An 18,937-nucleotide genomic window follows, 5' to 3' on the forward strand; every position below is an offset into this window, starting at 1 on the left:
TCTATCAATTAGTCAATTATAGTTCAGCTTTCTCTACCCTGGCACTCGTTCTGCAGAAATTGTAGTTCATGGATTTTTGTTCTAGTAAATCATGATTCCCTGTACTCACCTGGCTCCCCAGTTTAGGGGACAGCAGTTTGCCCTGTGATCGCACTTCTCTTATCCTTCTTAGAAAAGTTGCTGACTTTTCAGTTTGTTTAGTTTGATACTTGTTAAAATGGAATGGTACCATTCCATGGAATGGTAACTCATGCCACTCACATGCCAGAACCACCCACTTTTTTTCTCATTTAATATTATATGTATATTCCATCTGCGTCAGTACATATTCTATAATCTAAGCATTTGTTCTGATGAAATTTAGATCCTCTACTCTCTTCTTTTGGCTATGCAAAATATGTAAGTACAAACAAGTAAAAATCCTGCTTGTCTTGGTCAACCACAAATTGACACCTGCCATGGGTGCTTGCCATCTACCTCTATAAGAATTAAGTTACATGCTGCGGCAGCTGCTGACCTCCAACAGCCCCGAAGGAGTTTAGGGTGGAGAGCAAAAATGAGGCATTCTACTCCAGGAAACTGGCAGGACAGGTCTTTAGATAGATATTCTCAGGAGGTAATTTTATGAGCCCAATTCTTGTATCTCCTCATATCTAAAAAGCTCCAAAGTTCTTCACAATGACGATAGTTTCTCATGACTAGCAGAAACTTCACGAGACCAGCAGAAACTTTCTACAAAAAATATGTGCTTGAGTGTATGTACTCTCCCTTTGCCAGCATCGCATATATACTGTCTTTTCCCCTACCTCTTTGGAACAGTTTCTCAGAGCTATCTGAGGTGCTGTTCCCTGGGCTGCAGTTCTCACATTGCCCCAAATAAAACTTAACTTGTAACCCTCGCGTTGTGCATTTTTTTTAGTTGAGATTTTAAAGCATGATTATAATTTATGTTAGTCACCTTTGATTCCTCTTACTTGCAATAGATAGCATGAGAGTTTTCATTTTATTTTTAGAAAATGATCTTGTTCACACCATACCACTCATCAGGTCTTCTTTTAAAGCCCGATGAATATTACCAAGCATAGCTAATTTGCTCTCACAACTTACTTGCTAGCCAAACTCAGTAAATAAATCCTCCTCCATTCACTTGAGAAATAGAGGTCTAACATCATTATCAGAGAATAACTTAGGTCTTTTGTTAGATCTGCAACAATGGTGTTGCTTTTCAATCAAATTTTTAAAAGAATAAAACTTGCTTAGAGTTTGGCAACTTATAAATCTTGATTTATGTAATGGATCATTTAAATGTTTTAATTGTCTAACTTTTAATAACAGTTTCTTCTTTTGCCTTAGAGTTCTGAAGGGGTGCAAATTGGAATTCTGTGTTAATTTAGAAGCTTTAGTGTGCTGGCCAAGGAAAGCTGACCCCTGTATGCTGGAGGTTTTTGCTTTCCGTTTTAAAGCTCCTTGGGTATTGTCCTTCATTGTCATTTAGTCACTCAGTCGTGTCCCACTCTTTTGCAATCCCATGGACCCTAGCCCTCCAGATTCCTCTGTCCATGGGATTTCCCAGGCAAGCATTACTGGAGTGGGTTGCTATTTCCTTCTGCAGGTGATCTTTCTGACCCAGGGATCAAACCTGCATCTCCTTCATTCACAGGCAGATTCTTTACCACTGGACCACCAGGGAAGCAGATACTATCCTTTATTAAAGCCAGAATTTCCTACAGAGGTTTATGCATTTTTTTTTTATCATCCCTGGTAAAGGAATTTGATTTTGCAAATGTTGACAACTAATGGGTAAACATGAAAAAAGCTAATGGTTTAGAGGAAGGAAGAAGGCTCTGAGCCTTAGAATTGCACATTGGTAATATATGCAGTATATACAATGTACTATAACTCTGATCAGAAGCACATGATGATAACAACTTCTGAAACATACAGTTTTAAATGCCAGGAAATGTAACCCAGCAGGACCGTATAGGGCCTTTCTGGAACAGACCCCTCCCTCGTATCCTCTGCTGAAGTACCCAGATACTAGTATCTGATGCACTTTTCCTGAGTCGTTTCACAGATGCTAAGTTGGAGAAGACTCTTGAGAGTTCCTTGGACTGCAAGGAGATCAAACCAGTCAATCCTAAAGGAAATCAGTCCTGAATATTCATTGAAACGACTGATGCTGAAACTCCAATACTTTGGCCACCTGATGCGAAGAACTGACTCATTGGAAAAGACCGTGATGCTGGGAAAGATTGAAGGCAGGAGAAGAAAGGGACGACAGAAGATGAGATGGTTGGATGGCATCACTGACTCGATGGACATGAGTTTGAGCAAGCTTTGGGAGTTGGTGATGGACAGGGAAGCCTGGTGTGCTGCAGCCCATGGGGTTGCAAAGAGTCAGACACGACTGAGCAACTGAACTGAAAATCACCACAACATGGAAGAGATTAACTACTTGATGATCATGAGCACATAGCTCCCAAACCTCCTGAAGTCTTAACACTGCCCTGTTACCTCACCATCAACCAATCAGAGAGTTGTGCATGAGCTGATTGCCTACCCAGGATGCCCCTCCCTCGGGTCACTTTTTAAAATGCTTTGCTGGCGCCTAGGGATGAGTTCTTTTGTTTTGAGTGGTACTTCCCCTGGGTTCCTTGCTTGACGGCCTGCAGTAAGTGCTGCACCTTTCTTCAGCACAACCAGCTCAGTAGACCGGCTTTACTGTGCACAGGCCAGCAGACCCAAGTTTGGTTCGGTAGCAGAAATGCCAGAATTATAACAGACAAAAGCAAATACACAAGGCTAACAAACACAGATTTCCTGTTGTCTGCTAACAGCCACAAAATGGATCCCTGTCGAATGCCACTTGGCAGAAATTGCCACTGATGAATGGTCAGACATCCAAAATCCCACATTGCTGGTACCAGAGGAGAAGACTAATTTGATAAACAAAAATCCGAAAAGCCACTTGGCTAGTGAGAGCCAAAAAGCTCAATACTGTTTATACCACTCACCCGAAGAGCCAGGAAAGGTGAGCTGTGGACCTCACTCCGTTGGAATGAGGTTTGTTTTCAGGCATGTACTTCTCTTGGGCTCTGATAATAGAACTCAGGTGGGAAAGTCGATAAAGCTTTCTGGGTGATTTACTCTCATCACTGCTTCCTACTTTCTATTTTCTTAGAACATATTCTGCCCTGCTGCCTGTTCCTACCCCTCCAGCCCCCACTTGTCCTTTCCAAGGATGGCTGGGTGGGGTGATCTTACATCCCATGAAGGTGGAATTGCACTAGAGGGGTTCTCTCAGCTCTTCTGCATCTGCCTTAACTTTCTGTAGGTGAAAGCTTAGAAAACCTCAGTGTTCACTCTCAGCTCTCCTAACTGCCTCCTTCCATTTTGTTGTACTGTTCTCGGCACTTGGTAAGACTGGTGTGGCAAAGAGTTGGGGACTGTGCAGTCTTGAAACCGCACAACTCAGATGGGACTCGAACCCAGCCAAAACCGAGGTTGGGACTTGAACCCAGGGGCTAGGACTCGAATCCACTGTCTTTTAATTGATATCGCACACCTGGTCTCAGGACTTAATGAAGCTCAGGTTCTCTTTGTTTCAGCACGGAGGAATTCAGTGAGAGGCAAAGTGATAGGTAAAATGTGGGTTTACTTGGAGATACATACTCCGCAGACAGAATGCTGTTCATCTCAAAAGGTGAGAGACCCTGAAATATGGGGTGGTTAGTTTTTACAGACTGGGTAATTTCATAGGTTAATGAGTGGGAAGATTTTTCCAACTATTTTGGGGAAGGGGCAGGGATTTCCAGGAACTGGGAAAACGCTTTTGGGCTTTTATGGTTGGCCTTTGTACTGTCATGGCACCTGTGGGCATGTTATTTAGCATGCTGATATATATTACAGTGAGGGTATAATGAGGCTTAAGGTCTAATGGAAGTTGAATCTTCTGCCGTCTTGGACCTGATCAGTTCTAACCAGTTTATCTTCAACTGTGTCATTCTTGAAGGGTTGTGCCCTGCCCCCTTCTCTCCTGTTTCACTCTTTCTTGGGCTCCTCTGTCAGCCCCACGAAAGACCTAGAAAAGTCTGTTAGAAAACAGATTGATTTATCCTCAACCCCCTTTATGGTAGACTTCACCTCCCCGCTGCATTTCAGCAGCGAGGACAGCTGCTGTGGCTCTCTTCTGTGTCATAAAGGTCTTGTTTCCGAGGTTTTGTTGGCAAACTTTTCATTAAAGGGTCAAATAGTAACTATTGGAGCTTTGTGACCCAAGAGGCAAAACTGAGCAGTCTTTTTTTTTTCTTCTTTAATTTGGCTGTGCTGGGTCATAGTTGCAGCACACAGGATCTTTGTTGCTGCATGAGGGAATCTTTTAGCTTTGGCATGAGAAATCTCAGTTGTGGCATGTAGGATCGATCTAGTTGCCTGACCGGGGATGGAACCCAGGTTCCCTGCACTGGGAGCAGAGTCTTAATCACTGGACCACCAAGGAAATCCCCAAATTAAGTAGCTCTTATTGAAAGGCTGCTCATATTGAAGAGTCTTTTTCACATTTTATAATTAAAAATGTAAAAATCAGTCTCAGCTCCAGAGCCAGACAAAAATATAGGGGTCAGATTGATTTGTCCCATGGGTGAAAGCAATCTCTTGTTTGGTTCATGTAGATTTCTTTGTATCCTCACTGGTGAGTTTTTTAAAAATCTATATAATGATGTCATCTTTCCAGCTTGTTTCTGTTAGTATGGTCAGAGGGCTGTGCCAAAAACCACTATGCTAATGTCATGCCTTTATCTGATCCTGGATCTGATCTCATTCCAAGACCTAAATCATTTTCTGTTGTTATAGACACAGAGAAAAGTGTGGAAGTTCATCTCACAGCTATCTTCTCAGAAGATAACTAAATGACTTTGAATAAAATATATACATCGTTCAGGTGTTAATAGTTCAGAACACATCCACTGGTACTAGTGGCAAATATTTTTATCATTTGTGAATTTGAATAACCAAATTATATTTAACCTTAGGCCAATCATTAAAATATAGTATAAATTATACACATATGTATGTGTACATTAAAGTAGACATTATTCTTTTGTTAGTCTCTGTTGATAGTCTGTATATAACCACAGAACAAAGGGCTTTCTTGTGTTGACTACCAAAATGGTTCCACTTAATCCTCCCAATGATGGTGTTTGCACTTTAATATGTTGGTAAGCATGTCTGGCTGCCATTATTGTAGAATGTCCTAATTTTTGAAAGAACATTTGCCTTACTAGGGAAAGCAGATAATGGGGAATGTCCAAGGAGTTTCAGTCTAGAAACACTTAGAAGTGGTTCAGTTCAGTTCAGTCGCTCAGTCATGTCTGACTCTTTGCAACCCCATGGACTGCAGCATGCCAGGCCTCCCTGTCCATCACCAACTCCCAGAGTTTACCCAAACTCATGTCCATTGAGTCGGTGATGCCATCCAACCATCTCATCCTCTGTCATCCCCTTCTCCTCCTGCCTTCAATCTTTCCCAGCATCAGGGTCTTTTCAAATGAGTCAGCTCTTCACATCAAGTGGCTGAAGTATTGGAATTTCAGCTTCAACATAGAAATGGTTAAGATGGTAAATTTTACATTACACGTTTTTTACCACAACACAAAAAAATTTGCTTTAAAGATATTATTACATAAATAAATCCTGACAATTATGTAAACATCAGAAAATACAAGCAAAAAGGAAAATAAAATCACCCAGAACATTTTATTGCATGGATGCATAAATCATATGTAGATTCACAGTTGGATTTGCTATTTTATAACCTGACTTTTCAAGCAAAGTTTACACCTTTTTAGTTGTTTTTTTTCTGACTACGTTGGGTCTTAGTAGCTGCGCATGGGCTATATATAGTTGCAGTTAGCAGGGGCTGTTCTTCCTTGTGGTGGGTGGGCTTCTCATTGCAGTGGCTTCTCTTGAGGAGCATGGACTCCAGGCATGTGGGCTTCAGTAGCTGCAGTGCACAGGGTCTGGAACTTGGGCTCAGTAGTTGTGGCACATGGGCTCAGTTGCTCTGTAGCTCTGGGATCTTCCCAGACCAGGGATTGAACTGGTATCCCCTACATTGCAAGGTGACTCTTAACCATGGACCACCAGGCAAGCCCTTACACTATTTTTAACCATGTTTTAAATTCTATGTTCTTAATTGAAAATGCAGAGAAGTAGGATATTTCACACTTCTATAAACTCTAAGACCTCAAGGCAGAAGTGAAACGGCACATTTAGGGGCACATGCCTTTCTGTCAATGCTTCTTTTTTTAGGTCATGTGTCCTCAGGAGAAGGAAACTCTCCTCCACTCCTGATTTGTCAGCCAGCTCTACTGACATCTTTCAGTGGTTCCTTTCAGGTATAAACCCATCTATAGAGGCTTCTGGTACTTTGGAAACAGGTGTGTCTACCTGTCCCTGGGGCTTTTTAGTCACATGTCTATCTACTGGGTAATATGAATACACATCTGAGCAAGGTTAACGATTAAATTGTTGAGTTAAAAGGTCAGAAGACCTGCTGTTTGTTGGAACATCAGAATAGGAGATAAAGAACCTCTTGAAACTGGCCTTCTACCTTCTCTGAGGAAAAGAATAAATAAGAAACAGCACAGTCATACAACAGTCTTCATCCCAGAAGTGATCTAGGAATCATGCTGGATACTTTCTGCAACTCTACTTTTTGGGTAAGTAAATCACACTTATTCTCACTGACTCTTCTCAGCTCAGAATAAGTAGCAGATTAGCCTACACTGACCACTAATAAGAACTAGAAAAGTTAGATATGCAGTTTGTCTAAAGCTCAGGGTTTTTTTTTGTTTGTTAAAGATAAATCATATTCTATGTGGGTGAGATAATGTATTTATTTTTCTAAGATACGTTTATCGCATCCAAGACTCTCAGAATAGGTAGCTGCGAAATTGCCTTCTCTAAAGAGAAATATGGAAAAAGCTTCCAATTTCATTAATCTTAGGAGGAATTGTTTGTGGATTAGGAGGAAGAGATGATCTATGTTTGAGTTTTATTGAGAAATGTTGATGTTGAAATGATACTGATATGTTCTAAAGAAACTGCCAATTAGTGAGATGGACTACAAGTTGAGGCTAGGGATGCAAATTTGGGCATGAAGAGCACTGAGACAATTTTCGAACCGTTAGAGCAGAGAATTCAAGACAGGGTGAGCAACAGTACCACATGGTTTAGTGAAACAGAAATTTAGGGATTTTGAGAAAGCCTGGTTGGCAGACTCCTAGCATCAGAATCAACTGGAGTGCTTGTTAAATTAGCTTAACCATCTTGGTAATTCTTTCACATTCTAAAGTTAGATAATTTTACAAGGAGAGCGGAATGAGATAGCAGAGCACATGGACAGCACTTCCCATCCTAGAAAGAAATTGGGCCCCAAGGTGCTCGAGGCCCAGACGTGGATGATGCTGAAAGCTCAGCTTCTCTGTCCACCAGTGCCAAACTGAATCTCAGAGACAGAGTTCTGGGTGAAGTAGAAAAGAATAGCTTTATTTCTTTGCCAGGCAAAGGGGGCCACAGTGGGCTCTTGCTCTCAAAATCATGCGTCCCACCTTGCAGAAGATAGTGAAAAGTTTTATAGTAATTGTTCAAAGAGGATGTGACCAGCTCCTGGACATTCTCCTGATGGGTGAGTGGTGAGGAAAGTAGAAAAAGCATTGTTTCCAGCTGGCCTGGGGTCTGCGTGCTTGTGGGCAGCTTGCTATCTTAAATCATTAACTTCTCCCACCTGGAGGGGGTTTCAGTATCTGCAAAATAGCTCAAAGATATTGTTGTGTGTATCTGTTGATGGGGAAGCAAGGACCTTGCCCCTAGACTGAGCTTGACCAGTTTGTTTTCCCTCTTATCTCGCATCCCCTTCCTTCCCTAATTAAAAACTGCTTGAATCTGCCCATTGGAACTCAAGGAAGTTTCTGGAGGCTGAATGAAGGCTGTTTCCTATAAGGCTTTGTGCCCAGGAACCCCACCGGGCCCTGCACAGTATCGTATACAGCACAGGAAAGGGGGGCTTACCGTGCCCCAGGATCGCACCAAGTCATCTCAAGAGAGTTCTGAGAATCATTTGACAGATCATCTTGGTCAGGGAACCTCAATCTTTAAAGAGTGTGCAAACAGCTGTACAAAGCAAAAAATGTTTGCAAGAAGAGAAAGATCTACCCTTACATGGCTCAGATACAAGAACTGGTGCCCCCACCTTCACCTCCCAAGACACTTCTCTTTATCGCAGGATGCAAAGTCTAGTAGGAAACTTGGTGGGAATAAGCCTTCCCTCCAATGTGCTGCTGCTGCTCCTTAGCCTAAGGCCCCTTCAGGTTCCAACTTAAGCCCTTGGGGCCGTAGGAGATTAATTGCCCTAGTGTAACTAAGCACTCTGCTGCCTGCAGGTTTGGTGTTTGCCTGTGAGTTCGGTCAGTGCTAAAAACTAGAATAAGTTTTTATATCCTAGGATTATTCTCCTCTTTGGATTGTGGAATGGTCCCTCTTCTTCCCACAACTTGGCAGATGTAGTGAAATTAAATCTGTACTGCTGGTGGAGAAATTCACTTAGAATCGCAGAAAGAAAGGTTTTTAGAGGTTTGCATCGTTTGGTCAGAAAAGTCGCCAACCGGCATTAAATGGTGATGTTTATATCAATGGAGTTGGATAGGAAAATACAGCTGGTTGAAGGGTCAGGCTAAATAGGGATATAGAACTGAGTTAGAACCGTTTGGAAGTGAGGGTAGGGGTGGTAGTGGGCTGGGGGTTGGTATTCTCTCTTCAAAAATGCATATATCCAACAGTCACTCCATTTTGATCCCCCAGAATTCCTCGTTGTTGGATAGCCCGGAGGTGGACCTGCCGCTTTGTTTTGAGCAGACTGTTCTGGTGTGGATTCCCTTGGGCTTCCTTTGGCTCCTGGCCCCTTGGCAGCTTCTCCATGTATATAGATCCAGGACCAAGAAATCTTCTATAACCAAACTCTACCTTGCCAAGCAGGTAAGGGAACTCTACTATTTTCAAACGAATTTTGTAGTATGCAATAGAGAACATTTCTCGGTGGTTCAAGTGTCTTCTTCCCTGTCTGTGCCAGTTTTCCCAGGTTCTGCTGTCTCAGGTAGAGCCGTGCTCTGGAGGCTCCTGCTTACACCTGCCCTGTGCCTCACTCACCCCTGCCATATTCCCTAGTTAAGATTACTTTGATTTTTGCGTAAGAATGACTCTGAAGTCTTATGGATATTGGACTCCAGAAACACCAACGATGAGTAATCAGTCAGTTGAATAGCTGTCTTTTCAGCATTAGAGAAGCAAACACTGGATTATCTCTTTGCTGCATGTGTGCGTGCTCAGTTGTATCCAATTCTTTGTGACCCCACGGACTATAGCCCGCCAGGCTCCTCTGTCCATGGAATTTTCCAGACAAGATCACTGGAGTGGGTTGCCATTTTCTCCTCCAACTGATCTTCCTGACCCAGGGATTGAACCCACATCTCTAGTGTCTCCTGAATTGGCAGGCAGATTCTTTACCACTAGCGCCACCTGGGAAGTGCATGAATGTATCTTCAAGCTGTTCTAATTAATCAGGAGACTGTAATTCAGTTGGCATCTACCATGAGGTAAAAATGAACTAAGAAAAGTGTCTGCACCACTCAGGCAATCCGAACATCATTCTTCTCCCCAGACTTGGATCTGAAATAGGGCTTCCGTTCCCCCCAGAGTCAACCCTGGGTCTGGGTGGTCGCTCACCATAGAGGAAGGATGGGTATGTGCTCACTGTGACCTGCCTGAGCAGGGAAATAACGGAAAGGGCTGCAGGAGAAAGCCCAGGAGGAAGGGGGGGTAGGTGCCTCCCAGCCGGCTGCACTGATTAATGCAGAGAAGAACCTGTGGGAATGGAGAGCTCCTCAACTGAGCTTGTAAAGCTCCCTCTTAGTAACTATGACCTGCTGCTTTTCACTAGGGTTTTTTCTATCTTGTCCTGATTATTAAATAGGATTTTAGACAGACAAATTAGATTTGGTGTTCTACGAGCATACAGATCAATGAACCCAGGTTGTTGCAGCCTAAAAAGAAGGCAGGAAGAAATTTGTCCAGAGGAAGTTGACTTTGCACGGACACTCTGAGGTGGTGGCGGGCCTTGTCTACTCTGGATCTTCTGGGAGGACTTGGAGCAGGGCCGCTGTCTCCCTCATAGAGCTGAGTGCCTGGCACAGGGCCGAGCACTTGGCATGGCATTTGCTGAATGCTGGTATAAATCCATTCTAGGAATGGGATCAAGAGTGGGTCACTCTGAATATCAAACATCACGCTTCAGTACCTTGGGGATGAGACAGAGCTTCTGGCTAGTCAGTCAAGTTAAAGAGCTTCTGTCATTTTCTGGAGCTTCTAAGCAAAGGTTGGATAATCAGTAAGTCAGTATCCCATTTCTTATAGCTATTAACTTTAAAAAACTTTATTGAGAAATAACTCACATATCTTATAATACAATTTTACCCGTTTAAATACAATTTTTTTTAGTATTGTCATGATCTGTGTAAGCCATCACCACAGTCAATTTTAGAACATTTCCCCTCAAAAACAAATCCTTTATTCATTAACCCATATCTCCCCATCTCCCCTAGACCTAAGGAACCAATAATCTACTCTTTGTCTCTGCAGTTTCCCTGCTCTAAACATTTCATATGATTGAAATCCTATAATATATGATTGAGCGGCTTCTTTTACTTGTTATAAGGTTTTCCAGATTCACACATGTTGTTCAAGGCTTAACCATGATATTCCATTATATGACTATATCACATTTTAACTTTGATAACACAAACCTCTAGATAAAACTCAATAGATAAAAATAAAAGCAGTGTATTTGTTTTTTTTTAATTTCTATAACTAATGATCCACTCACCCTTGCTCATAGCTTATAATTTATGCTTTTTTTGTCCTCCACCCTGAGTGAAAGGTACAGATTAGCTTCCTGTTAAAAATTTCAAGATTCCTCTGAAACAGTCCAAAGTATAACTCCTCAGAAAATAAAAATTCACTACTTCTATGAAATTCACCTTCTTCTTGGCTCAATCCTCAGCTTGACTTCATATCTTCACTTCCTATTCTACTTGCCTTTGGGCTGTTCCTCTCTGACTCTCTTCCTCTCTTTTTTTAAAAAAAGTATTTCACTGCATTGCTTGGTATGTGGGATCTTGTTCCCTAACCAGGGATTGAGGGATGTTAGTTCCCCCACCAGGAATTGAACCCACATCTCTTTCATTGGAAACATGGAATCTTAACCACTAGACTGCCAGGGAAGTCCCCTCTGACTCTCTTAAATTGTTATTGTTGTTTGGTCATTAGTGCAGGGTTTATCTTATCTGGACTAAGTCAATTTGTTTGACTAACCTGATGAGAGACTACCAGTTTGTTCAAAGGTGCACCCTTTGCTAAAGGGACCCTGTGCCCAGCAGGTGATTTCATGAATTGAATTAAAAATGAATGAGTGAATGAGCTCATATTAAGTCCTAGGGGAACAAAAAAGGAGTTTTGTTCTAGAGGTTATGAAATGGGCTGAGGTCAGATATGCAGCAAAAATGGGCTTATTGTTGAGTCAGTGAGATATGGAAGTCATCTTCAAGTATTTGTAGAAGTTTAACATAGGAGATTGGCTCATTCTGAAAGTGTCAGTCAGTAAGATTAAGTTGGTGTAGGTTGTTCCAAGGGAGCTAACTTTAGCTAAACATACAGAACTTTTTCTTTTTTTGTGTGGATGATTTAGCTTTTTATCCTTTATTCTTATATAAGTTTAAAGAAAATCAAAGATATAGAAATTATTTTCCATTCAGCTGTATCAAAAGTTAAGAACTTAAATTTGAGACAGCTTTATCAGTTGACTTTTCTTTGAGAGGGTTTTAAATAAGTTCAGTTGGAAAGACCATTACAAAGGTGGAAGAACTTTCTAATAGTAATAACTGTCTGATAGTAGAATGGTCTGCTGGGGGATATAGTTCCTGAAAATGTTGAAACTGAAGTTATACATTTGTCTGCCAGAGAAGTGATGAAAATAGACACCCTATGTAATAGATCAGAGGTTCAATCAGAGTGCTTTCATAAAGCCCTGGGGAAAGGAAGACTGTGCAGAGGTGGAAAGATATTAAATATAGCCAAACCACTTTTTTTAATATAATATCAATGAGGTTGTGTCCCTTTAGGAAGTTGAGTTCAGTAAACTCCATGTGCACTTGAAGCTCCTCCAGTGATTCAGAGATCGAGTGCAAAGCCTATTTAAGGACTTGGTAATCATTAAACAGGACTTCTCTCGTGGCTCAGCAGTAAAGAGTCTGCCTGCAATGCAAAAGACGCAGGTTCGATCCCTGGGTTGGAAAGATCCCCTGGAAAAGGAAATGGCAACTCACTCCAGTGTTCTTGCCTGGGAAATCCCATGGACACAGGAGCCTGGTGGGCTACAGTCCATGGGGTCACAGAGTCAGATACAGTTCAGTGACTGAACAACTACAGCAATAATTAAACAACCATAATGTTCCCTTGAATGGGATTAAAAATTGTTTCTGATGATAAACAATGCATTTCTGTAGAAAGCTTGATTATGTGATTATTGTAGAAATTTTGTTGACTCTAGGGAAATAGAGGATGAAATCATGGATAATTGTTATCACTCTATACTTCTGTTTTTAACCTTTTGGGATGTTTCCTTTTACTCTCTTTAAAAAACTAAATAAAGACAAATGAAAAAATCACTTCCTCAACCCTCTACCTTCTAGTTTTATTCTCCAGAGGCTGCCATTTCAAATTATTTTGATGGCTACCTCTGTATCTGCAAATAACATTTTCATTCTGTGTTTCTTGATCCACCAACTTCAATAAAGATCTATTTATGTCCTCTATAAAAGACAAGGAATTTATTCATTGACCCAACTCCCTAGCTTCCTTTGCCTCTCTTCCTCTTTCTCTCAGATCAGATCAGATCAGATCAGTTGCTCAGTCGTGTCCGACTCTTTGAGACCCCATGAATCGAAGAACGCCAGGCCTCCCTGTCCATCACCAACTCCCGGAGTTCACTCAGACTCACATCCATCGAGTCAGTGATGCCATCCAGCCATCTTATCCTCTGTCGTCCCCTTCTTCTCCTGCCCCAATCCCTCCCAGCATCAGAGTCTTTTCTAATGAGTCAACTCTTCCCATGAGATGGCCAAAGTACTGGAGTTTCAGCTTTAGCATCATTCCTTCCAAAGAAATCCCAGGGCTGATCTCCTTCAGAATGGACTGGTTGCATCTCCTTGCAGTCCAAGGGACTCTCAAGAGTCTTCTCCAACACCACAGTTCAAAAGCATCAATTCTTCGGTGCTCAGCCTTCTTCACAGTCCAACTCTCACATCCATACATTACCACAGGGAAAACCATAGCCTTAACTAGATGAACCTTTGTTGGCAAAGTAATGTCTCTGCTTTTGAATATGCTATCTAGGTTGGTCATAACTTTCCTTCCAAGGAATAAGCGTCTTTTAATTTCATGGCTGCAGTCACCATCTGTAGTGATTTTGGAGCCCAGAAAAATAAAGTCTGACACTGTTTCCACTGTTTTCCCATCTGTTTCCCATGAAGTGATGGGTCCGGATGCCATGTTCTTCATTTTCTGAATGTTGAGCTTTAAGCCAACTTTTTCACTGTCCACTTTCACTTTCATCAAGAGGCTTTTGAGTTCCTCTTCACTTTCTGCCATAAGGGTGGTGTCATCTGCATATCTGAGGTTATTGTTATTTCTCCCGGCAATCTTGATTCCAGCTTGTGTTTCTTCCAGTCCAGCGTTTCTCATGATGTACTCTGCATAGAAGTTAAACAGGGTGGCAATATACAGCCTTGACGAACTCCTTTTCCTATTTGGAACCAGTCTGTTGTTCCATATCCAGTTCTAACTGTTGCTTCCTGACCTGCATCCAAATTTCTCAAGAGGCAGATCAGGTGGTCTGGTATTCCCATCTCTTTCAGAATTTTCCACAGTTGATTGTGATCCACACAGTCAAAGGCTTTGGCATAGTCAATAAAGCAGAAATGGATGCTTTTATGGAACTCTCTTGTCTTTTCCATGATCCAGTGGATGTTGGCAATTTGATCTCTGGTTCCTCTGCCTTTTCTAAAACCAGCTTTCTGTTCTTCTGTAGGTTATACCTAAAAATCTGCCATCAATTTAATTTAATTGGCCATGCCATGCAGCCTGCAGGATCTTAGTTTCCCAACCAGGGATTGAATCAGGGCCATGGCAGTGAAAGCCCAGAATCCTAACCACTGGACCGCCAAGGAACTCCCCTCCCCATGCCCTTTTTTCCCCATCAATTTTAGACTCTAGTTCTTCCTTTCTTCTTTCTTAATTGAGGTATAACATTGTATAAGTTGAAGGTGCACAATGTATTGATTTGATACATTTATATATTTTGCAATATGATTACCACCATATCCTTGGCTAACTAACACTTCTATCATGTCACAAAATTATCTTTTGTATGTATGTGTGAGAGACAGAGAACATTTAAGATCTAGTCTCTTAGCAACTTTGAAGTATGTAATACAATGTTTTGACCATAATTGCAGTGCTGTGTATAATAAACTTGTGGTTAGAAGATAAATTTTGGAAATCAAATGAGATTTTTTTTCAGTTTATAGTCTTTTTATTTATTTTTTTTCTTTCTTCTTCTTCTTTTTTTTTTAATTTTATTTTATTTTTAAACTTTACATAACTGTATTAGATTTGCCAAATATCAAAATGAATCCGCCACAGGTATACATGTGTTCCCCATCCTGAACCCTCTTCCCTCCTCCCTCCCCATTATAGTCTTTTTAAAAACTGAGGCACAATTGACATATAACAGTATTAGTTTTAGGTGTACCACATAAGTTTGAAATGATCTAGTAAGTCTAGTTAACATCCATCACCATACATAGTTGCAAAAATTTTTTTCTTGTAATGAGAACTTTCAGAATCTACTTTCTTAGCCACTTCAAATATGCAGTACAGTATTGTTTACCTATAGTCACCATGCTTCATTGTATTTTCCACTTGAGCCCCTTTGTGTAAGACAAGAAAATTAGTGCCTCCAAATTTCCTGGAGAACAGCCTCATATAAAATTTTCAGAAAAAAACAATAATAAATAAAAGTCTTTGGGTCCCTGCTTTCTGAAAATGTTGATCTGGATATGGAATGCTAGGTTGAAACATTTTTTTTCAACTCTAAAGATGTTGCTCTGTCGTTCCTCAAATCTTGTGCTACCAAGTTAGAATTCTTCTCATTCCTTGTTATCCTCTCTAGAAACTTTTATCCTCTTTATTCTTAATGTCCTGAAATTTCATGAGCATGTTTACATGGGCCTTTTTTCATTCAATGGATTCTACACTGTTAATCTAAAGATTCATGTCTTTCTTATCTCTGGGAAATTTTTATATATTAATCTTTTCATTTTTTTCCTCTAATTTTAAAATTCCATATCTGTAGAACTTCTTTTAGATATTGGACTCCTTGAGTTGATCCTCCTTCTCAACTTTTTTTTTAAGATACTTTAAAAAATTCTTATTTTTGGCTGCTCTGGGTTTTCGTTGCTGTTCATGGGCTTTCTCTGGTTGCAGCGAGGAGGGGGCTATTGTCTAGTTGCAGTGTCGGGCTTCTCACTGCTGTGGCTTCTCTTGTTGCAGAGCACAGGCTCTAGGACGTCTGGGCTTCAGTAGTTGCAGTGTGTGGGCTTAATTGCCCCATGGTATGTGGAATCTCCCCAGACCAGGGATCAAACCCATGTCCCTTGCATTAGCAGGCAGACTCCCCACCCCTGGACCACCAGGGAAGTCCTCAACTTCTTTTCAGAATTTCTTTTTCTCTTTTGCCCTGTGTTCTGAGAGATTTTCCTAAATTTTTTCTTTTAATCATCCTAAAGTGCCTTTATTTTAGCAATAATGGGTTTGATTCCTGAGAATCACATTCTTAATTCCTGAACAAGAAAAAAAAAAAAATTGGCCAAGCAGGGTGGCCTGTGAGTTCTTAGCTCCTTGAGTAGGGATTGAACCTGTGCTCCCTGCAGTGGAAGCACAGAGGCCTAATCACTGGACCACCGGGGAAGTCCCCTGAATATACCTTTTTCTGACAGCAACAAATTCGTGGATGTCTTCTCAAGTCTCTTACAGGACATTAATTTTAAAATAATTTGAAATTCTCTTCACTTAATTTCTGTTTGTTCCGTCTCAGAATCAGTTGTTCTGTTTCAGTATCTTGGCTATCTTCTTCACTAGTACTGATTTTTCTCAACTTTCGGTGGTTATTGGTGTTCTGTTTGCACTTATAAATAGGGGACTAAGTCAATGAATGTGTGGCTGCAGTAGGTTTCCTGGCAATATCTAGATCCACTTCCCCAGGCGGCCTCTTCTTGATGGGAGGACTGCCTGTGAGCTCTGAGTCCTGGACGACTGTCTGTACTCACTGGCTTCCCTCCAGAGCAGGATGCTAGGCGGTACCTCTCCACCTCTGACTGCCGAGTGAAGATGCATTTACTCTGGAGCACCATTACCTGCCCTATCGTCCTCCCAGAAGGATTCAATTTCTTTAGCAAATACTTCTGTTTTAGCCAGCTTAAGGGTGCTGGTGGAATATAGTTGTCTATGGATTTGCCTGATGGTTTGGGGGTGGGTGAGAGCATAAAGTGACTGACATAACTGTACCAGTTCACACAACATTAATGGAGACTCACTTCTGTCCTGTTTTCCATTCTAACTCTGCCAGGGTGGACTAGAAAGAATAGATTTATAGTAAGTCAAGACTCTCTCTTGCAAGTTATGCCTATTGGCCTAAGTAACACATTTTATTATCTTATAAAACAGGAAGTCCAGTGCACCTCCTGGATTTGTTAATATAGCAATTCAACGGTATCAACAGGTTGATTATTTTCATCTTTTTTTCTGATTGCTATTGCTAAGTCACTTCAGTCGCGTCCAACTCTGTGCGATCCCATAGATGGCAGCCCACCACGCTTCTCCGTCCCTGGCATTCTCCAGGCAAGAACACCGGAGTGGGTTGCCATTTCCTTCTCCAATGCAGGAAAGTGAAAAGTGAAATTGAAGTCGCTCAGTCATGTCCGACTCTCAGCGACCCTACAGACTGCAGCCTTCCAGGCTCCTCCATCCATGGGATTTTCCAGGCAAAAGTACTGGAGTGGGGTGCCATTGCATTCTCCGATAACCTCAGCAAATCAAGCCAGTTACCAAGCCAGCACGTGATTGCAGGATGACTGTAGCAGCCTTCACATACAAATGCAGTCGTACAATATTTGTCCTTTTGTGTCTGGCTTCTTTCACTTAGCATCATGTTTTCAAGGGGCTCGTTTGTGTTGTAGCATGTATCAGTACTTCATTCCTTTTTATGGCTACAGACTACATGATTGTACAGATTTGACATCTTGTTTATCCATTTATCAGTTGATGAGTATTTGAGTTTTTTCCAGTTTTTGTCTGTTTGAAAAATGCTGTTAGGAATGTTTGTGTACCAGTTTTCGGGTGGACATAGGTTTTCAGTTTTCTTGAGTATGTATATGCTTAGCAGTAGAATTGCTGAGTCATATGGTAAATCCATGTCTAATATCTTGAGGAACTGACAAATGTTTTCAAAGTGGCTATACCCTTTTACATTCCTGCCAGCAAAAAAAAAAAAAAAAAAATTGGAGCATAGCTGATTTATAATGTTGTATTATTTTCAGGTGTACAATATGGGCTCTAACACTCGTCCACACCAGTACTTGCTATTCATCTTTTGATGGAGAATATAATATATCTACTATCCTAGTAGGTGTGAAGTGCTATCTCATTGTGGTTTTGATTTTCATTTCCCAAGTGATTAATGACGTTGAGCATTTTTTTTCATCTGCTTTTTGGCCATTTGTATACCGTCTTTGGAAAAATGTATTCTTTGCATAAACCCTTTATGCATTTTTAAATTGGGTTATTTGTATCTTTTTGCTGTTATAAAAAGTTCTTTACATATTCTGGATCTATGTATCACTTTGATCAGTGAGGGGAACCTTTTTCAGAAGCTCACACAAGACAGTCCCCACAAGCTGCCCCTCAACTTCTCTTTGGCCAGAATTGTGTCACATGTTTGTGGCAAAAGCAGTCCCAGGCCAGAGGAACAGGATCACCAGGATTGGTTTTAATTCACTTCATAGGGTTGGAGATAGGTGCGGTTTCTACCCAAGCCTATGACTATGAATCCCCTGACTAGGGTTCTGATTTTATAAAAGTGGGGGTTCTGTTAGGAAGAAAATGGCTTTGAGGAGGCACCTCTACCAGTCAGGGTCCTCGCAGGAGGCAGATGGCTGAGGCAAAGTAAAATGGTGAGAGGAGGTTGTATTTACAAAGAGACCTGGGGCTTAGCAGTGAGCTGTTACGTAACTCCAGGCTCTAACGCACAACGCTGGAGAGAGAAACTGGGGGGCAGACGGAAGACACGAGCATAGCAACCAGCGATGTCGGTCTCAGGCCCCCTTCCACTGCTTTTTCTTGTGTATATTTTAGACCACAGTTTGCTCTTTTACCTGATGCTATTGACACGTTTGATTTTTGTTTTCTAAAACTACCTGGTTTACCAAGCTCACTCACCATCTTCCATTCATAGTCTCAGTACTACTATGGATTTATTTCTTGGGCACTTCTCTATTATCATTTCAGTGGGATAGGAAAGGCTGGGAAACAAGTATACTAAACCTGATTTTTTTTAAATGCTTTTTATTGTGGTAAAATTCACATAATATAAAACATACTATTTTAACCAGAGTTAACTGTACAGTGGTACTAAGTGTGACTCTTTCCATCATCCATCTGCAACATTTTTCACTTTCCTAAACTGAGACTCTGTCCCCACTAAACACTAAGT

At 41.2% G+C, this 18,937-nt stretch overlaps 1 protein-coding gene across 21 annotated transcripts in view; it reads left to right on the forward strand.

Annotated features, from left to right (window-relative positions):
- The first annotated feature begins 2,492 nt into the window (after positions 1 to 2,492).
- The window catches only part of ABCC2 (ATP binding cassette subfamily C member 2), an 80,061-nt gene continuing 63,616 nt past the window's right edge, over positions 2,493 to 18,937 (forward strand). Inside the window, exons 1-5 of one of the 21 annotated variants that reach the window (XM_055560868.1) lie at positions 2,493 to 3,031; positions 3,609 to 3,703; positions 6,310 to 6,437; positions 6,534 to 6,719; positions 8,860 to 9,033. In XM_055560868.1, the coding sequence (XP_055416843.1) occupies positions 6,687 to 6,719; positions 8,860 to 9,033 (207 nt within the window). In that variant the 5' untranslated portion in view covers positions 2,493 to 3,031; positions 3,609 to 3,703; positions 6,310 to 6,437; positions 6,534 to 6,686. Of the gene's footprint in view, positions 3,064 to 3,608; positions 3,704 to 6,309; positions 6,720 to 8,859; positions 9,034 to 18,937 lie in introns of all 21 variants that reach the window. The other 20 variants (XM_055560869.1, XM_055560871.1, XM_055560873.1 and 17 more) reach the window with 20 other exon arrangements.

Source organism: Bubalus kerabau, chromosome 22, assembly GCF_029407905.1.
Source record: "Bubalus kerabau isolate K-KA32 ecotype Philippines breed swamp buffalo chromosome 22, PCC_UOA_SB_1v2, whole genome shotgun sequence".
NCBI lineage: Eukaryota > Metazoa > Chordata > Mammalia > Artiodactyla > Bovidae > Bubalus > Bubalus kerabau.